The sequence below is a fragment of the Kwoniella pini genome, chromosome 4 (assembly GCF_000512605.2).
Source record: "Kwoniella pini CBS 10737 chromosome 4, complete sequence".
Lineage (NCBI taxonomy): Eukaryota > Fungi > Basidiomycota > Tremellomycetes > Tremellales > Cryptococcaceae > Kwoniella > Kwoniella pini.
In genome coordinates this window covers 1,435,025-1,455,964 of record NC_091719.1, presented here as the reverse complement: position 1 = coordinate 1,455,964, position 20,940 = coordinate 1,435,025, and the positions used below count along the sequence as shown (strand labels likewise).

Below are 20,940 nucleotides of genomic sequence, written 5' to 3'. Positions count from 1 at the left end.
GCTGAGAGACTTCACTTCGCGATCTCATCGGATGTTCATCTTCAAAGGACCCATTTTGTTTTTCAGCTGATTTGATCGTGATGTGAAGGCAATTTCAAGTTGATCAGATATTGAAGCTCTGTATGAGAATGTATATATAAACCTTCCTCATGGATAAGATACATACTTCCTCAACAATCACCAGAAGCATACAACGGTATCTTATCTTATTCTGACTACACAGTATAAATAACTCATAACTCTTACAAAGATGTACACTCCTAGTAGAAAAGCACCTCTCCCTCCAATTTCGAATGATTTCGAAAATAGATATTTTGTTAATACTTTACCTCCTAATCACCCATTTGCAACTTATTATATACCTTCGAAAGAAACTCATCATCAATATAAATCAGATTCTACTTCTTCTTCTTTATATTCAGATATCAAATCAAAATATGAAATTTCATCAAAATATACATATAATTCAACAAAAACAGACCGATTATATGAACGTAATTCATCAATAAAAGAAAAATCACCAATTTCTTCATTATCTAAACCATTAAAACCTATTAATACAGAATATTCATTATTAGGTCATTTCAATAATCAATCAATTGATCAAAATAATAATAATAATGATAAATTAAAATACAGGAAAGAAGAATTTAATAAACATCCTGCTTATTCAAGATTAACAATTTCATCATCATCATCATCTAATTCTTCATTTGATTTAATTCCAACTGAATTAACATTATTTAATAAAAAATCAAAATATAATTTACTTTATGATTTAGAATTTATTTTAGGTAAAAAAATTAATTTTCCTTTTTTAAATAAAAATAAAAATAAAAATAAAAATAAAAATAAGCAAAATATTTTTGAATCTAAAAATCGAAATAGAAAAGAGAAGAATAATAGGCTTATTAAAAATAAATATGTTGATGATTTAGAATGGGAAAGTTTGAATGGATTATTACCTGAACATGTTGTTATAGTGGAAAAGCGAAGAGGAAGGGGAGTTAGGGAAGGGAGTTATATATAGCTTTTAGAGTCTAAGTACTGGTGTCTAAGCAAGGGGATAAATTATATATATCTCATTGCATACTTGTTGTACATCTTTGAATAGATCTTGCTAACAACCCTCGTATAATTTTGAGGCATATGCATGGCTTCAGCATAAGATCTCAGATAAAGTTACAATACAGAAAGAAGCCTTTGAAACTCGCAACAGAACACCTCAATACCACGTGTATTATTTTTACCTTACGTAGAGTAACTTGACTTTTCTCATTGGTTCCGAATGAAGTGCCACATTCGGGAATTTGATGATTGTAGTTGGATTTAAGTTGAAGCTCACTGGCTAACGGTTAACACCACCTTAGTATCAATAATAGCATATGTAACAAAAGCATAATAGTTGAAAACGTCAGATTAGATTTCATCATTTCATATTTTACTGCTTCTTTTCAATAACGACAAAGCTCAATCGAGCATATCATTCACCTCTCTTCATATTTATATTCACTGACTTGGAGGGAAAGAATAAAACAAAATGCTTAGAAGAATCGCACAAAAGAATCTTGCTAGAGTCGCTGGACCTTCTCGTGAGTATTGCCATTGATCTCGATCTGGCTGGAGTTATCACTTCATTACTTAGAAGCAGTCTCTTGTTTGATCGTCGAGCTGACAGAAGCGTCCTTGAACTTCTCACTCATAGGTGCCCGACTCCTCTCTACTTCCGCCCCTCGACAAGCTGATATTACTCTCACTATCGACGGAAAGGAAGTTACGGTACCTCAAGGTACTGCTTTGATTCAAGCCTGTGAACAAGCGTGAGTGAGATCGGCTCGTACTGTAATGCTTCTACACACCAAACTGACTTGCATGACTCTTTTTAGTGGTGCCGCCGTTCCCCGATTGTAAGCTTTAATCATCCCCTGATGCCATTTGGGTCCAGGATTTCAAGCTGACGTAGGATCTTAGCTGTTATCATGATCGATTAGCTATCGCTGGTAACTGTCGAATGTGTTTGGTTGAGGTGAGTTCAAACATCGAGAAGTTGATGCGATCACAATATTGACCATTCTTTGATGGCAGGTTGAGAGATCTCCAAAACCAGTAGCATCATGTGCTATGCCTGCTATGCCAGGATCGAAAGTATTCACCAATACACCTTTAGTTCACAAAGCAAGAGAAGGAGTCATGGAATTCTTATTGGCAAACCATCCATTAGATTGCCCAATTTGTGATCAAGGAGGAGAATGTGATTTACAAGATCAATCAATGAGATATGGATCAGATAGAACACGTTTCCACGAAATAACCGGAAAACGTGCGGTAGAAAACAAAGATCTCGGACCAATTGTCAAAACTTCTATGAACAGGTGTATTCAATGTACAAGATGTGTACGATTCGCCAATGATGTTGCTGGTGTGGAAGATTTAGGTACTACTGGTCGAGGAAATGATTTACAAATTGGAATGTACATAGAAAAAACTATGGATTCGGAAATGTCAGGAAACATCATTGATTTGTGTCCTGTCGGAGCTTTAACATCCAAACCATATGCTTTCCAAGCTAGACCATGGGAATTGAAGAAAACTGAATCAGTTGACGTCTTGGATGCTGTTGGAAGTAACATTAGAGTAGATTCAAGAGGTGTTCAAGTTATGAGAGTTCAACCTAAGATCAATGACGAAATCAACGAAGAATGGATCTCGGATAAAACTCGATACGCCTACGATGGATTGAAATACCAACGATTGACCACTCCTTTAGTTAGAGAAGGCAATAGATTCGTACCTGCTTCATGGGAAACTGCAATGGAAACCATCAGACACGGATACCTTAACTCTGGAGCTAGAAATGACGAAATCAAAGCCGTGGCTGGATCTTTAGCAGATACAGAAGCTTTAGTAGCTCTTAAAGATTTGGTTAACAGATTAGGTTCCGAAAACTTGACTTTAGATTCGAAATTAGGCGATAAACCTCCTACCCAATCAGCTGATATTCGATCAAATTATCTATTCAACACTGCTATTGAAAATGTAGAAGACGCAGACGCTGTTTTGTTGATTGGTACCAACCCTCGACATGAAGCTGCTACAATCAACTCTCGATTCAGAAAATCTTTCTTACATAGAGGTGCAGAGTTCGCTGTCATTGGTGAGAAATTCGATTCAACCTTTGAATACGAGCACATCGGTACATCGCCTAAAGACGTTGAATCTTTCCTCAATGGAAAGGGAAACAAGGGTTTCGCTAAGATTTGGAAAGAAGCTAAGAAGCCTTTATTGATTGTTGGGTCCGCTGTCACTGAGACCCAAGATGGTGCTGCTATCTTGAAGGCTGTTGGAAAACATGTATCGAGTAACGAGAGCAGATTCTTGACTCCTGAGTGGACTGGATTCTCAGTCTTACAACGAGTGAGTACCATATCACTTTGAAGGAACAAGAAGTACAATGGAAACATGGACTGATAATTACTTTTTCTCCACTAGGCCGCATCTCGAGCAGCAGCTTACGATATTGGCTTCACTCCTTCTTCTTCGGCTTCATCAGTCAAACCCAAATTCGTTTACCTTCTTAACGCAGATGACGTTGACCCATCAACAATTCCCGAAGATGCCTTTGTAGTTTATCAAGGACATCACGGTGATCTCGGTGCCCAATTCGCCGATGTGTGTTTACCAGCAGCAGCATACACCGAGAAATCAGCTACTTGGATAAATACTGAAGGTAGATCTCAAATGGGTCGAACTGCAGTACCACCTCCTGGAGCATCCAGAGAAGATTGGAAGATCATTAGAGCTTTATCGGAAGTTATCGGAAACCCATTACCATACGATGATACACTTCAAATACGTCAAAGAATGTTTGATATATCTCCAACACTTGTTCGATATGATCACATCGAAAAACCATCTTTGGAGATTGTAAAAACTGGTCTTCAACTCCTATCTTCACTTCAATCTACAACAGCATCAAGTAATCCATTGAAAAAACCTATAGCAGATTTCTACAGAACAGATCCTATTTCTAGAGCATCTGTAACTATGGCTGATTGTTCAAAAGCTTTCACTAAGAAACAATACGAAATCAGCGATGTAGATGCTCAAGCTCAAGCTTCTTTTGCTTAGTTGCTTAGGTCATTCTTATGTATAATAGATTAATAGGGATAGGCGAAGGCCGGGAGCTGGATTTCGTTTGTTTAATGATACTCCTTTTTTTTTCACTCAACTTGTAATTTTGGCATGCAGATATTAGCATATACGATTCCTTTGTACGGAGTGTACTGTTGCGAACACGTCGAGACGAAGTAGAGTAATGTCGGCTTCGAAAGGTATAGCCAGATCTATGACTTGTTTCCAGGTTCAAAGGTGGAGGCAGTCCGGATTGCGGAGGCAATATGGTTCGAAAGTGTCTTATTGCGTCACTCGGACCACTATGAACAAATAACAAGATAAGATTATACACATTGTTATACTTTCAATACAATTGCATCAGATCTTGAACTATCCCAATAGCTTGATAAGGGATATTATTTGAGATGGCAGGTCGATTCGGTGCCTCCAAATACCGGAATTCATTGATTCATTATCCAACAAGAGAAGAATATTATCGAAAGGATTTACCTCAATTAACAATTTTTTCAGGTAATCATTTCGATAATGAGATTAAAAGTAATCGACAATGGATTGTCACTTTAACTTCATCTGGTGAATTGACTTATAGAGAATATAAGAATGACCTTAATGAAGAAGAGGAAGAAATGGTTGGGCATGCAAGAGTGGGAAATGGGTCAATCACTAGTTGGGATTTAAGTAAATTGGAAGATGGGACCATGGCGATTGGGAATTCAGATGGAAGTGTGAGTAAAACAGACAGGTCAAATCTCATTGTGACTTGAAATAAAGTGCTAATATTGACATTTAGATTTCGATATATACTTTACCCGAATCCTCTTCTTCATCTCTCATAGCCCGCCATACAATCCCAGCTCAATCTGCTTCACCTATAACGCATCTTCACTTACACCCTACTACACCCAATATTCTTCTCGTATCAAGCTCTTCTCGTCCTTTGACCATATATGATACCTCTTCATCAGTTCCAAAAGCTAGAATATCACTCAATCTGAACGAACCAAAAGGAATATGGTCAATAGGCTGGTCAACAGATGGTACAAAATTAGCAATTTTAAGTAAATCAGGGAATTTAATAATTTTTGAACCTAGAAAATCAAATGAACCTATTATAACTAAATCTTTGGTATCATTAATTCAACCTTTAAAACCATGTAAATTAATTTGGATAAATGAAAATATATTTATAACATCATTTTCAAAATTTAGAAATAGACAATATTCATTATTTTCTTCAATAGGAAAATTAGATTTAATTTTTAATCAAATTTTAGATACTAATTCTAATAATTTATTAATTCCTTTAATTGATAAAGAAAGAAATTTAATTTATTTAATTGGAAAAGGTGATTTAATTTTAAGACAAATTGAAATTTCAAATTTTTTTCAAAATGGATTTCAAGAATCAATTCATAATTTAAATTTACCTTTATTAAATTCTTCAATAATTATTAATAATAATGGAATTAATTTATTAAATGTTATGAAAACTGAAATTTCTAAAATATTTTTATTTACAAAAGATAAAGATGGAAATTGTTTAATACCTATTAGTATTAGAATTCCTAGAAAACAATTAATTGATTTTCATTCAGATTTATTTCCTGATATTATTGGAACTGGTAAGTACTAAACATCATATATAAAGAATTTGATTACTTATTAAAAATCATTTTTAGTACCTGAACAATCTGCTGAACAATGGTTTGATGGTAAAGATAATCTACCTCTTTATATATCTTTAGATCCCTCGAAGAGAAATATTTGGGAAGATAGGATTAAAGCATATAAAGAGAAGACTACCCAAGCTCAGTCTGCTCCTGACCCCGTGAAACCTAAGTCTACTTCCAACCCATTGAATGGTACAGATCAATCATCTCCTACCTCGCTGCCAGCTCCTACAGTTACCGTTGCGAACTCAGAATCCCCATCGACTGAGCCGACGACATCGCCACCAACTCAGATCAAAGAGACATTCTCCAACAACACCGATTTACCCGCTTTACTTAAAGACGAGGATTACTCTTCTACAAGCTACAAGTCACGTATCGTGGCTGATTACCTTGCAGAGGAGTTTGAAAGACATAAGTCGGATGCTGCGAACGGGCCTTTGTTTGTGGGGCTGCAAGGTCCTCAAGGATGTGGTGAGCTGCTTTCTCTGAGTCTTCGGAGCGCATCGGCTAAACTTCCAAACTGCACAGGCAAAACGACTTTTTGTTCTGGGTTTGTGCAGTATCTCAAACAAAAGAAAGGTTTGACAGCGGCTGTGTTGTCATTGGATGGTAAGCTCTTTTGAGAAAACTGACTACAGAATCGCAGCTGATAGTCTCGCAGATCTGTACAAAACGCATCAAGGCCTGAAGGATATTGCAGCGAAACACCCAGACAACGCATTATTATCTGGACGTGGCCCACCGGGTACACACGATGTCGACTTAGCTTTATCTGTCATAGAGCAGGTCAAGCACATCAATAACACGCCTGGACGTCCAGTCAACTTGCCAATATTCAACAAGAGTCTTTGTGATGGTGAAGGAGATCGATCGGACTCGACAGTCAAGATAAATGGGCCTATCGACGTGTTCATCCTAGAAGGATGGTCGATGGGTTTTGCACCTCTCTCTGAGTCAGCTCTAAAGGCAGCGTATGACAACCCTACACCTGCTTCTACTCAGACTACGGATATCTACTATACGAGACACACCTTATCTTCTCTGCAGACATTGAACACATACCTGTCGGAATTTGCACAAGCCATATACCCAACTTTCAAAGCTTTCATCCAGGTCGAACCCCTCTCCTATGATTACGTTTTCAAATGGCGACTCCAGCAAGAACACGCCATGAAATCTTCAAACGGGGGTAAAGGGATGACGGATGAACAAGTACAAAGATTCGTAGAGAGATATATGCCGGGTTACGAACTTTGGAAAGAGGGGATAAACAATTCTGGAACTGGATGGGAAGGTAGAGGATTGAAATTGATATTTGGGAGCGAAAGAGAGATTCTCGATATATTCAGACCGGCCACTATCCCGATTGACAAGGCAAACGAGGTAAAGGAGGAAGAAAAGGGTGATATCCAACTTAAACAGGTTCAGAAGATTGCTGAGGAAAAGACAATCACATTGAAGGATAAAGAAGTACCTGTACAAGTAGAGCAGGTGGGCAAAACTGAAATCACACCTTTTCCGCCACTTACCCAGCCGGAGGCAAAGCCAGTGTCGACGGAATCTGCAGCATCGCCTAAACCCTCTTTGCAAGCAAGTCAACCGATCACTGCGACCTCAAACTTACGGCAGAAAGCGTCTGCCAACACACAAGCACCGCCGAATGAACGATATAATCCTAATTGGTCTCGTAAATTCCTCGCTGGAAAATCTCCCCTAATACCCACCTATGACGCTTTACCGCCAATTCAAACCTTACATCAAGATTCCAGAATACTCAAATCTAATTCTCGACTTGCCTTTTTCCCTATCCAAGGAACCGGAGGTAGATTGAATGTTCATCCTTTATCGAAAAAAGGTAGATTGTCAGTTGGCGGAGAAGGATACCTTTCAGCAGGAGTGGAAATAGTTGATTTTGACGTAGAATTGGCTGGGGATAGAGTTGCTGTAGCTGGAGAAGATGGACTTATTAGGGTTTGGACAGTAGATTCGAAAGGTATCGAAGGCGTTGGACCTGAAGCGGATCAGATTCTGAAAGGTGAGATCTTCGCCATGTCTGACTGATCTTGAAATTGAGCTAAGTTTCTTGAATGATTCAGGTAAAGGTATCGATAAAATTACGCAGATCGCTTTTCATCCTACTGCAAAAGATCTTCTGGTGGGGTTGACGAATGATCATGGTTCTTCCTTTTTGCGGTTCTGGGATTTGAGCAAGAGAGAAGAGGTCAAAACTGCAGAGGTATCGCCACACGGAGTAAGTGAGGTATGGCAGCAGGATCAAAGACGATGAGCTAAATTCGAATGCAGGCTTTCAACTTCTCTATCTCACCTGAAGGAAGCAGGGTGGCGATCGCTACGAAAGATAATCAAATACTCGTCTTGGATCCACGGAGCTCTGACAATGTCAAATCAGGCAAAGCTCATGATAGTCCGCGGTCATTCCAAATCGCTTGGATCGATGCCAATCATGTAGTGTCAGTCGGCTTTTCACGGGGATCACAAAGAAAGATGAACCTCTATCGCATCGGAGCAAATATTGAAATCATCTACTCAATGACAATAGACGTCTCACCGTCAGTGCTTTTCCCAGTATACGATCCTGATACCTCGATATTGTACGTATGGGGAAAAGGTGAAAGAGTTATTCAAACCTATGAAATCCAACTATCAAACACAGAACCTATAACCAAGTTACCTAGTCATACTGCTTCCTCTCCACAAATTGGCTTGATCTTCCAACCTAAACGAATAGTTGATGTTAAAAAGGTCGAAATTGCAAAATGTTTGAGATTGACAAGTAAGACGTTGGAAGAAGTGACTATTACTATCCCAAGAAATAAGGTGAGTCTAGGGAAAGCAAGTCCATTCTATCTAATATAGTAGAGCTGATTTACAAATTTATGTGATGTAAGCCTGAATTCTTCCAAGACGATATATATGTTTCAACTACAGATGTGGAGACGTACGTTTGTTCCGCATCAGAATGGCTTGAAGGAAAGGATGAGCCCTTGAAAAAGATTGATTTGAGACCGGAAGGAATGATATCGCGTGAGTCTATGAATCACTGAGATTGCTAGTAATGCTTTCGTTTGGATTGATTCTCAATCTTTCGATGACCCCGCAGTATCTCAAGCTCCCAAGATGAACTCTTCCCGAACTAAGAAATTCGTACCTGCAGCAAATGTAATGTCGGAAGAAGAAAAGAAAAGACAAGAAATGGATGCTCTGTTTGCTAAAGCGAAGATGGATGAAAGTAGTGACGAGGAAGAAATTGCTCAAAAGGGATTACCACCTCCTGATGATGATTGGTGATTGCGAGCATGCGGTCACATCAGAATGGCGAGGTATGTAAACATGTATTGGCAGAGTAAGGACTAGCACGATTCTATCTCTATATACATACGTATACTGTTCCATATGCAAATGCAATTCACATGTTCTTGTTTTTGCTTTTAAGTAGCTTTTCGCAAGGTCAGATCGCTCTAGCAACGTGACATCAAACCCGTCTTGATTTTGATTTTGTGTCTGCATGCCCACTTCGACTTTGGATGTACGTTCAATTTGGGTCTCGATCATGCTGCGGGAGAGCCTTGTTGATTGGTTACAAAGCTACTTAATCGCCATGCCAATCAATTACCGCCGGCAGTACTTTGTGATGGCGGTGCTGCGATACCCAAGTCAAAGTATCCAACGACATATCCTTTTACAATCTTCTCCCTCTATTTAAATGGAGTTCAAAGGTGAAGCATACCCATTTGAGCTAAAAGTTGAATTATACATCCTTTCACCTACCCTTTGTCATATATGACGTATAGCGATGACCATTCGAGTCGATGAATATCCTTTGTCATCCAAGTTCCAGTCAGATCTCAAACTTTATTCTAGTCAAATCGGCATATATATGAGAGTTTATCATATCTGATTACCTGTGTTTTCGTTCATCTTCTAATAAGAAACCAATTCAATATGTCAGAATATGTAAGTTCATCATTCTTCGTTAATTGAGGCTACATTCTCGAGCCATACTGATACCTCGTCTTGCAAACAGCAATTATCGAGAAATTGGATCGCGCTACTCAATCGGTCTTGTAGTATATGCTTCTGACCAGTGTGTTGCATGTTTATTTTCAATAAAGATGCATCTTTCGAATATGTTGACGTCGTTTTTTGAAGCTTTGCAAGCCGCACGCCCCATTCTTATAAGCGAGAAACTCACACACGGCCTTCTTGCGCCCTGCTCGAGTAGAATCGTTTTTAAATTGATTTTGGAGAAGCATTCGATTCAAGCTTATAGTACATTATTTTCGCGCAGCGAATGATAATGAAAGACAAAACTCGTGACAGCAGAATATATATATATATATATATGTATAAGTTATTCCTCTCACGGAATCTCTACATCCATCTCCCTTCACCAAAACTTTAAGTCGCCACACTCTCTTCAAGATTGTAGGTGATTGTAATCGAGAATAGCGAAAATGAGCGGGTATGTGAGTTAGTTTATACTAGATTATTTTTAGTATAAGAAGAGATTTACCCTTTTCTATTGCTGATTCAAGATACTCTTTACGATAGTATCGAGCTTATCAAGTTAATTTGACAGAGGATTGGTATACACCAAAAGTAAATTTAGTATATTATCTGAATTCCAAAATATACGGTTTTGGTAAATGATATTTCATTTTAATAAAACTTGAATTAATTGACGAGACATACTGTAGATATGAAGATTGATAGAACTGGATGGGGAACATTATTTCAATTTAAATCACTTCGTCCTTGGTCTTCAACAGAAATTTGGATTTTAGAAAATGCAATGAATCAATTTGGATTTAATAATAGATTATATCGAGAATATGTAGGATCTGATTTTCAACAGCTTTGATTTTGTTTTAGATGTACTGAAATGATGGGGAAATACTTTGTTTGTATAGGTTATGAATAGATTAAACAAGTTGAGATTCAATTAGAACCGAGGATCATTAGAAGATCTCGTTTTGTTGATTAACTCCTTTGCGATATTGAAATATGCTACATGTAATATACTTTTCTAAATCTACAATTTCTATATTCTTTCTCGGTCAATCTGAAATCTAGATTACACAAAACCTCTCTGTCCTACACTAATTACCTCCGGGTCTAAGTATATTTCTCTTTGCTAAGACCGGTGTATTTTGCTCACTTCGTCCTACAACCTCGTTGAGCTCGTTCAAATCTATAACACCACTTCCATTTTCGCCTCCTTGTTCAATTGAAATTTGATTCTGACTTCCTATATCCCAAATAGCTTGCCTATTCACAAATGAATTGATAGAAGTCATACTTTGATTCGCTCCATTCAGGTTACTGTTTTCTTCCAATCCAAAAGCATTCTGGTCTCCTACATCGCTAATCGAAGAAACACTTTCCATGGTTCCATGACGTCTGTTATGCAAAAATACATTCAAGTTTGAATTACTCCTTGAATGCGAATTTTTTCCTGCTCCTGAGTCATTTCTTCGGTGAAAACTAGGATTATTGTTAGAAGTGAAATTTAGTCGTTGGGTTATGTTATCTCTATCTCGTTCATCTTGAGAAGAAGTCATTGATGAATCAGAAGTCATCGAGATCGACATGTTAGGTCGATGATTATGAATCATCTTGGCCGTAGTAGGATTAGATCCATTCAAAGTTGAATGAGAAGGGAAAGACTCGTATATAGGTGAAGAAATCGATGCTTGGTGACCCCTCTGTCATTCGATCATATATTAGCACCAATTTTGATTCCAAATTTGACATGAACACGGTTGACAGGTCTAAAGATAGATCTGCAGAGCAGAAATACTCACGGCCATGATTGCTCTCAAACGCCTCTCACTAACATCACTTCCTGTTTGCCTATGTCCTTGACCAGATTTCGAATCACTTCCCCTTCTTCCACTGGCCGTTATCTTTCCATTGGTCAATTGCTGATGATCAATTGTACTGGGCGAATCCTGTTCTTCTTCTTCCAGTGAGGACAAACCATCATCAAAGAATTGTCCTAAAGAATGTAAAGCTCCAACCAAATCTCCTATAGATTGATTATCTACACCTCCCATTCCAATTGATCTACTACTATTCAAGGTATGATGATTCTGGATGCTAGAAAGTGGCGGAGAAGGTAAATCAAACGAAGCTTGAGAGAAATTGCCCATTCCCATTGTTCCAAATCCACCGTATTTATTGGATGAAAGATCTGTAAACTGTACGATCGAAAAGTGGGCTGATGCAGCTCGAGTCTCAATAGCGCAAGTATTGAAGACCGCATGAACATTTTCTTTGGTAAGAGCACTTAGATCTTTAGATCGAGGTACAGACCATCCTGATTCTTCAGTTATTGGACCGAAAATATCGCCTCCTTCAGATTTGTTGAATGAGCTTGGGGACAACGCGGTTGAAACGGGATCAATGGCAGAAGGCATATCAAGGACGTCTAAGGCCTGAGATGCGTGTTTTGTAGGCACGAGCCTCAGAAGTGGTATAAGAAGTTCATTTCCGTATGTTTGGATGGGAGCCCTAGCTTCAGGATGTTGTAGAATCAATTTTAGTATTGACATTGATTTTTCCCTCATCCATTCATGGGTATTCAGTATGAAACCAAGTAAGAGAGTAACGATATCTAATGCGTGGGTAGGCATGTAATCTCGCAAAAGGGAAGCGGCTTGTCGAATGAAATCATCTTTAGCCCTAAATCTAACTTTGGCAAAACTCGTTAATAACCTCGAAAACGAATGACTACCTTGATGATCTGCTATAGATGCTAGATCCAAAGCCATAGAAGCCAATTCTTCATTGGGTTCGCCAAGGTCTAAGGAATGGAGCATCCAAGGAAGAGCAGCTATAAATCCGTGCAATAATCGATCGGAGGGTGAATCAACCAATTCGTCCTGAGATGCTGAAGTGAGTCGTCGAACGAGGTCAAACGTCAAGAAAGCAGTTTTCGAGGATCGTAAACCGACAAGTAAGAGAGATTGAAGGTATGGTGCAGGACCGACCCAGTCCGGTGGTCTGAAGGATACAAGGTGATTGACGACTGAAGGGTCTGAAAGGTTGGTCTTGTCCAATACGTGAGAAAACAATTCTATAACTTCGGTGAACTCATTTTCGAATGGCGTGGTGAGACATGCGACACTACACCAGAAGATTTGAGGATAAGAGAACGCTTCTGACATCGATAGAGTCTGTACGATGGCAGCGAAAGTCCGAATCACTTCCTGGTTGAAAGCTTGAATTTCGGGAGAAGGAGATGCAATAGTACTGCTCAATCTGGCTAGAATGTCGGAGACCATCCTTGGGTTGACTCTCGGTGAAAGAATACGGAATACTTGAAATGACCGACAAGCTAAATGTCGAATTGGGCAGGAAGTAGCCCAAGTCAAAGCTAGCTCTCCCCATTGTTGTCTGATGCGTGGCTGTAGTGGGAGTAATATACCCAGTATCTTCATAATGATATTCGTCATCTTAGGTGGGGCCAGGAAGGCGGATTCCGAAGTCCCAGAATCATCGGATTTCCAAAATAACGTTGACGCTGTTCTAGCTAAAGAAGTGAGCTTGTGTTCGGTCGATGACCATATAGCAGCCGCGTCGTTTGAAGGTACGTTCGAAAGATCGCAAATCCATGTACGGAGAGTCTGGAAGAGTACCGATTGAGCTTGGTCACGTAAGGCAGACGAGGAATGATCGGTATGTATGAGGGCGGCATGGAGTAGAGCAGGCATCCTTTTGCCTAGTTCGAAATTGCTCAACCGGTGAGGAAGTAACTCCCCAGCGTAAAGTAAAGCCAATTGGCCAGTTGAAAAGGTTTGAGATCTACTTGAAGGTGCATTCATGAGTGAATCAAGATTGACCAGGGATGACATTGGACTAGGCGGAATATCGGCTTCAGGTAAGGCGGCCATGGCATTAGGTTCAATGAAGTTGCAAATCTCTTCAAATATCGTATCTCCAGCTTTGGATTGCGCTAAACATGCCATGATCTTCTGAGCATGAGAAACAAATTCTGGTGATTTCCTCTTTCCACCCTGTTCAAACAGAAATTTCATGAGAGCTGTCGTATTGGTATTGTGCGTTTGAGGTGGTGATGATTGTTGATGAGCATATCCTGCCTCAGCGAAAGATACGAGGATGGATTTGATGTCTTCAAGATGATCATCGCTGAATCGCACAGCGAGATAGACGAGATTATGTAAAGCTCCGTGTTCTGCTGCAGCGTCTTCAGGTGACAATTCCGAAGTATCGGATGCTAAATCAAGGTATGCTACCCAAGGTCGAAGGATCGATAGTGTAGCTTGTCGTCGAGGAGCTTCGAGCTGACTCAGTCGAGTGGTACATTCAGCTAAGAACTGAAAAGCGTGATCCGCATAAATCGAAGCGAGTTGTTGAGACATTTCCTTTTGGGCATGCCTGTAGATATTAGGAGATGAGCTGCCTATAGCTGGGAACAAAGCAGTCGACAGAAGACTGCTTGATGGGTCGATGTACAACGATTCGGTAAGTTGAAAGGCCCTTTGCCGGATGGCAGGGACGGGATGACCGATTTTAGACAAGGCTAAACAGGCGACTTGTTCGATGGGAAGGGTATGATGACCTTCAGAAAGTACATCCGCGACTACGCCAAAGAACGAAGATTCTAGGGAAAATTGTTCGCCTTCGCCAAATGATTGATGGAGAACTTCGTCCAGCAAACGCTCGCAACTCCAATTATACTTTATCAGTGCGAACAACGCGCGTCTGATCCGAGGGTCATCAGCTTGAGCGGAGACTGGTGCGTACCATAGCTCACCTTCCTGTTTCATGATGCGAGATCGATGAAGATGCGAACATCCCTCGTATCCACCTTAATACAGTCAAAGGCTCGACCATGTGATCCGAAGCCTGTTGAGCAGGGGTTGCTTCATTGGCGGATATCAATTTGCCTTGCTATTCGTTCCACACCGCTGGTCAACTGACCTGATCACAAACACCTAGCTTGAAATCGACTCACACATAATCCAGCCATCGCTTCCGCGGCAGCTGCGCTCAACAGCTTCGTTTTGGCCTGCAAATCATCCAAGTATTGTGCTCTGTCTCTATCGCCTCTATATCCTTCTGCCGCAGCTTGCAAAGTTTGACTTTCTCTTGCTTTAGCTACATCAGGTCTGCGGCCTACGTGGCACCACTCAAAGCACAATTTGAAGATCGATCCTCTCATTTCTTCTCCAAGGAATCTATCTGATGAATCCAACTTTCCTAAAGAATTCGTTAGGTTTTCGACCGTCATACAGAATGACCTTCTCAAACTTTGTAACTCAAAGTCCTCTTTCACATTTCGGTCGGAAAGGAGGGTATACGTGACTTTGACGAAACCTATCATACTTGACAAGTTTGCTAAATGGGATGATGATTTTGCGTCGAGAAGTAGTGGTGAGATCAGGCGGAATACGTGAGAAACGGCCGTCCAGATTGGTCCATGAGCGGTTGAAGGTGTTCTTCTTGAGGTGGAAATCGTGTTATCGGATCGAGGAGTTCCACTCACTTTGGTTCCATCAGCTAATCGCCTGACTACTGAAAGTAAGATCTCAGATAATGGTCTGAGAAGATCCTGGTTGATCGATCCCATCGCATAAACGGCAGCATCTTTGAATCGTGGATCGTCCCACCCTAAAAGTGAAGTGAGGTAAGAGAACAAAGCTGGGGAGTTTATCATTTCTTGGTTGAGTATCACCACATCTTTGGTCCGCTGGATGGGTGGAGTAGGTGGGGCGGGACCTTGAGAAGACATTGTGACGCATAACACGGATAAGTAGGCTCGCCAATGATCAGCCAAGATTACCGTATCTGAGGAAGATCTGGTAGTGAGGGATCCTCGTCCAGGTGTAGCTATCCGAGCACCACCGGCGATGAGGGCAACATGAGCTTGAAGTCGAAGTACCAATTGACATACCACTTGACGTAGATCTGCTGCGGGAGATGGCAACTGTTCTACTACCTTTCCAACGAAAAAGGGTAAAATAGATAACCACAGGAACCCATCTTTTGGGTGGTCACTTTCGGCTATTCTTTGAAAAAGCTTGTTTTTGTCTTTACTGCACAGCAGATCGATTCGATGACGATCAGTTGAGGTCATCCATGGTAATCCCCTCACTGAGGCTAGCTCATTTTCGTCTAAGTTGTATTCGAAGATTTGAAGTACGCGGGTCAGAGCAGCTTTGTCAGGCATTATACGACTATATCGAAACGCGGCCGATGGCTTGCGCTGTTGACCCTCGAAATTTCTAGCAGCGATAAGAATCTGGTTCGCTAATTTCCGGATGGGTAGTGAGGTCGAACAAAGTAAAAAGAGGGCACAACCTTCGATCTTGCTGATCTGTGAGGGCTCAATAAGTGTGGATCTTTTCCCTGATTCATCGTCTATAGCTTGTGCTTCCGCTACTCGTTGATGGCCCACCAGTGTCTGTAACAGATCAAGCCATAGCTTTATAATTCTTTCGAATTGGCTCTCTAGCAGCCTGGTGCCAATGAAGGTATCTCTAAACACGTGCCGAGTCTCAAAGACAAACTCTCTGAAAGTACTGACGACCAGAGAACATCTTTCGGCATCTTGACACATTCTTCGGAGCGTATCACCGGCGATCGAGCAGACCCCAGGATCCGCCGAAAAGCTTGACCGGCAGAGCACATTGACGACCTGGGTGATATTGACACCGGAAGGCATGCATCGCGGAAGTGTTTCCAATATAGCCGACATCAGTCGAAGTGTGGGAGCGTATCGGGCAGGATAAGTGACATAGACATCGCCGTGTTTGACGGTGATCAGATCCGGGACGCTGTCCATGGTTTGACTTGAAGCATGACCAGATAGAGTGACAGAATCGTTCGACAATAGGAGTTGCTTGACGCTGTTGTCGCACTGGAACAGTAAGTCAATGAAGGCAGGATTAGACTTCTTCAATAAGTCATGAACTTCGGGCCTAGATTCCGCATCAAAAGGTAAAGTCTCCCCGGAAGATTCGAATGCTTCAAAGCTGAATTTGGTGAAATCCGGATCTTTTGGCCAGGGGGCGGAGCTCTCCAATTCAGCAATTCGTAGGGTATAATTGATAGCTCGTACAAGTACTGTTGAGCGGTCCGCTATATTGTTGTTTGCACCGCCTCTAAGGTATTCGGACACGAATTCTTCCCCGTAATCAAGGTGCCGAGCCATGATGTAGTACAATATGGCGATGAAAGCCTCTGATGGGACTTCTGGAGGGTAGAGAGGCCCGTTCGGGACAAGGAATGTCCGTATGAGCGGATCTAGACGTTTTCGCATCGATGTGGAAGATTCGGAACATCGATTGAGGTATATCCACAGCATACGGATGAAAGCTCCCATAGCTACTGGGCGCAATGAGCGGTCCTATAGACTCAAGTTGATCAGCTACCTTCAGATGCTTTTTTTACCTCGGGATTGCTTACCTTCAATCTAGACAAGATAGCTTCTATACAAGATGCCCATTGTTGCATGAACACTTCTCTTGGCGAAACACCTAAAGCGGTAACGACTAATGGGAATGCAGCTGACCAATACCTTGCCTTTTGAGCCATAGCTAGTGCTCTTTCCAGAACAACCGTGATAGCTTTTGACCACGTCGGATGATTGACCTCGGCAGTAGCGGTTTGAATGACTGGGTGTAAGAGACTGGTGAAAGTTTCAGCATATGCGATCTTCAAGTTTTGACCGTGAGCATTTGCGAAGAAAGCAGCCAAAGCACTCAAGAAGTCTGAAGACATCTCTAATTCATCTTCGGGGTATACCCTCAACTTGAGGTATTTCATCCCTCTAAGTAAATGTTCAATCTTGGCCTCGTTCTCCTTGGTGGATTGACTTTGACCAGTGTGCTTCGACAACTCTCGTATAAATCTATCACTGACTGTCAGGAATCTAGTATTTGACAATTGACCCAAAAGTTCCACTTGTAATTGACTGACGGCTCTTCTGTGAGGAAATTGATAAATCTCTTCAGGTTTTTCCGCCCGATAAGCGTTGAAAGCATTTTGCTCCAAACTCATGCCTGATTCCGCATCTAAAGAATCTTTAGGTATTACCTTGAGTAACTGTATGAACGATCTGTTCATAATGAATTTCGCTGCTGATGATTTCCTAGATTGTAAAATTGCTGCTGCGTCCTCAACTCTCATCTGCAGACCTAGCGATCGGTCAAGATGTGCGCGAACTTCTGAAGCTCCTATATTGCCAGTGAAGTCTCTGCTCCAACTCATGAGCAGATCTACGACTCGTCTAGAGTGCCGTATACCGCAATGAGCTAAACTATCAATTAGTGAGTCGAAAGCTGGATCCACACCCGAGTCGAGAAATGATGGTAGTGAAGGTTGTGAATTCTGCAAAAATTATAGTCAATTGAAAGGCCCGGAATTCCATCAATTTTACACAGCTTACGAGTGGTCTAGCACAGATCCTGCTGACTTTCTGATTGGCAGCCTCTCTAAAATCTCTAAAGACAACTCTTAACGCTTCTTCTCCTGGGGTTTTACCCAAAGTTAAATCCTCATCCCCACCGATACTGCCATTCCTCTTCGATGTGAATCCAAAGACACTAGTGTCACTTCCCATCCTATTCATCCTCGAAGGGGTTTGACGCATCGGTATGGGCGGTAAAGCAGGCATAGGATGATCTTCTGCTTTGAACGAAGAAGACCCTTGTGATGTAGCGGACCGACCACCTTGAGATCTATGAGAAGAAGCAATCGAGTACTTTCTACCAGTATCCGCATGATATCCACCTGAAGGGTTCTGAGCTGGGGAAGAAGTTGAGGGCGCTTTGCCTGATCTCGAGGGAGTTTTGAAGGATGAATTCTTCGGTGAGATGGGAGAATCAAATCTGGAGAATGGATTACGTAGAGCCGGATATCCTGGTGCACCGTATGCTTTTGTATCTAAACTCGGTACTGGCGGTATGGCAGCATTGGTGTTGCTGCTAGAGGAAGATTTGAAAGCATTCTTTAAAGACGCTAAAGATCCTTTCCTAGCTTGAAGAAATCCGGATGAGCTACTTATACTCGTTCCAGCAGTTGCCAGGGACGAAGACGATCCATTGTTCAATTTACCCAACTTCGACCTATCCTCCGCATTTGAGTTGGAAGCAGGTTGACCGAATCCATGACCCCTTGTATTTGGCGTAGGAAATCCTACGGAAAAGCTTGCCGATGCTTGAGGTAAAATCGGCCGATTAGGAGTTAATTGTGTTTTTGGAATGTATGATGCATCTGAGGAGGGGTTTGTTCGATGTGCGTATGGATCAGTCTCAGGTAAAGAAGAGTTTGAGCTACTAGCGCCGAAGCCATGCTTCGTTATGGGTAGTTGAAAATCATCATCGTCGGCGTCAAGGTCTACATAGCATGGAATAGATCAGCATGGCCGCTGGTCGGCTCTCGTGCGAGCTGCATAGCCTCATCAATATAAGTTAATACTCACCTGGAATGACAATCTCTTCCATTGTACCTGATGTCCGACTAAACCAGCTCTCTTAATCATGTGCCTACAGCTAGTGTCACCGTAATTTGTAACGAGGAAAATTTAAGCGGCTGTTCTACCACCGTTGTTGTACCATGTATCTTGAGCAACCAAGATATGCAAATGGATCTATGTGGTCACAAGTCTATTGATGTTGATGTTAGAGAGCTAGAGTAAATCGAATTCCTTTATGTTCACTTTTTATAACTCGGACTGTAATCGATAACATAACATGAACAAGGCACCAGTCGCGTCAGAAGATGGTTTCAGCTTATGGAGATCAAGAGTATCTCCTCAAAGTGCTACTATACTGTGCCACAAGACACGTGGTCTAAGTCCCGATTAATACCGTTATTATATATAGTGGTCTATGATGATGCGGTCTGGAATGTACTTGAACCTGAAATGATGCAGTGACGCGATGATCAATACTCGGGTGGAGTAGTAGTAAGAGTAAAGATTAATCCCCCACATTTAAGCGATCTCATATTACTGGTATACTTAAACCTTCCACCCTACATTCCATCTTCTTCTATTTCATCTTACCCTCCTTACACCATTTAAAAAAAAGCATCGTGAGTAATCCTTGACCAAATCAAACCTCGTCTCCTACAGCTCTGCAGGCTTATACTTACTAGTCAACTTCTTTTTGCTGCTCACTCCGTCTATTACCTTACTTCCCTCGATACTGTTCACCTCAAACGTTCTCTTCTTTCGTTGTTCAAAATATGTCATTTGCCAAACGATTCGTTTCCACCGCCAGCACAATGTCGTGAGTACCTGTTTTCTCAACTCGAAGCTCCTATCCAATCAGGATTGCATGACTAACGCGGATGCTTCGTCGCAGCAACGTATACTTTGACATCGCTATCAACAGTGAGTATCGTGTTGATTTTTTCGTGTTCGGATGAGATACTGGTTGGAAAAAAAGTTACACAGACTGACTCTGTTTAACCCTTTTTTAGACGCCCCTGCCGGCCGAATCACCTTCAAGCTCTTTGACGACGTTGTCCCAAAGACCGCCGCCAACTTCAGAGCTCTATGTACCGGTGAAAAAGGTTTCGGTTACGCCGGATCTGGATTCCACCGAGTTATCCCTCAATTCATGCTCCAAGGTGGTGACTTCACCAACCACAACGGTACCGGTGGTAAAGTGAGTTCTGATCTATTATCTTAGTCAAGCTTTTTGGCTAACGAACGATTTTCTTCTAGTCCATCTACGGAAACAAGTTCCCAGATGAAAACTTCAAGCTCAGACACGACAGACCTTACCTCCTTTCCATGGCTAACGCCGGACCTAACACTAACGGTTCTCAATTCTTCATCACCACCGTTGTCACTTCTTGGTTAGACGGTAAACACACCGTTTTCGGTGAAGTTACCTCCGGCCAAGATCTCGTTAAGAAGATCGAGACCTACGGTTCTGACTCCGGTAGTGAGTGTGCAACCCTTCATCTTCTGTAGAATGTGATTGTTGACATGATATGTTCTCTTTTGCAGAGCCAAAGGCTAAGGTTGTCATCACCGCTTCCGGTACCGCCTAAACATCTTAAAATGGATTGATACGCAGATGGAGTAAAAGTGAAAAGAATGGAGGAAGTGAATAACAACAATGACAGTCTT

The 20,940-nt window shown here is 41.3% G+C and overlaps 5 protein-coding genes across 5 annotated transcripts; 4 read left to right on the top strand and 1 right to left on the bottom strand.

Annotated features, from left to right (window-relative positions):
* Positions 1-250: 250 nt before the first annotated feature.
* On the top strand, positions 251-1,030 carry I206_103555 (uncharacterized protein; the record flags this gene model as incomplete). The annotated part of the gene is made up of 1 exon (XM_019153214.1): positions 251-1,030. One exon carries the CDS (start codon positions 251-253, stop codon positions 1,028-1,030), a length of 780 nt encoding a protein of 259 aa, XP_019013375.1.
* A 510-nt stretch (positions 1,031-1,540) lies between these two features.
* I206_103554 (NADH dehydrogenase (quinone), G subunit) lies at positions 1,541-4,128 on the top strand (the record flags this gene model as incomplete). Its single annotated transcript, XM_019153215.1, has 6 exons — positions 1,541-1,592; positions 1,706-1,820; positions 1,887-1,907; positions 1,972-2,026; positions 2,086-3,414; positions 3,490-4,128. The coding sequence occupies 6 exons, from the start codon at positions 1,541-1,543 to the stop codon at positions 4,126-4,128; spliced, it is 2,211 nt and encodes a 736-aa protein (XP_019013376.1).
* A 410-nt stretch (positions 4,129-4,538) lies between these two features.
* I206_103553 (uncharacterized protein) lies at positions 4,539-9,116 on the top strand (the record flags this gene model as incomplete). Its single annotated transcript, XM_019153216.1, has 9 exons — positions 4,539-4,859; positions 4,925-5,756; positions 5,814-6,278; positions 6,336-6,416; positions 6,469-7,842; positions 7,904-8,058; positions 8,112-8,645; positions 8,717-8,852; positions 8,929-9,116. The coding sequence occupies 9 exons, from the start codon at positions 4,539-4,541 to the stop codon at positions 9,114-9,116; spliced, it is 4,086 nt and encodes a 1,361-aa protein (XP_019013377.1).
* Positions 9,117-10,927: 1,811 nt separating this feature from the next.
* On the bottom strand, positions 10,928-19,300 carry I206_103552 (uncharacterized protein; the record flags this gene model as incomplete). The annotated part of the gene is made up of 7 exons (XM_019153217.1): positions 10,928-11,533; positions 11,633-14,555; positions 14,608-14,744; positions 14,809-17,202; positions 17,262-18,185; positions 18,244-19,193; positions 19,279-19,300. 7 exons carry the CDS (start codon positions 19,298-19,300, stop codon positions 10,928-10,930), a joined length of 7,956 nt encoding a protein of 2,651 aa, XP_019013378.1.
* Positions 19,301-20,045: 745 nt separating this feature from the next.
* Positions 20,046-20,861, top strand: I206_103551 (peptidyl-prolyl cis-trans isomerase; the record flags this gene model as incomplete). Its single annotated transcript, XM_019153218.1, has 5 exons — positions 20,046-20,089; positions 20,165-20,193; positions 20,283-20,470; positions 20,530-20,752; positions 20,818-20,861. The coding sequence occupies 5 exons, from the start codon at positions 20,046-20,048 to the stop codon at positions 20,859-20,861; spliced, it is 528 nt and encodes a 175-aa protein (XP_019013379.1).
* Positions 20,862-20,940: the final 79 nt, after the last annotated feature.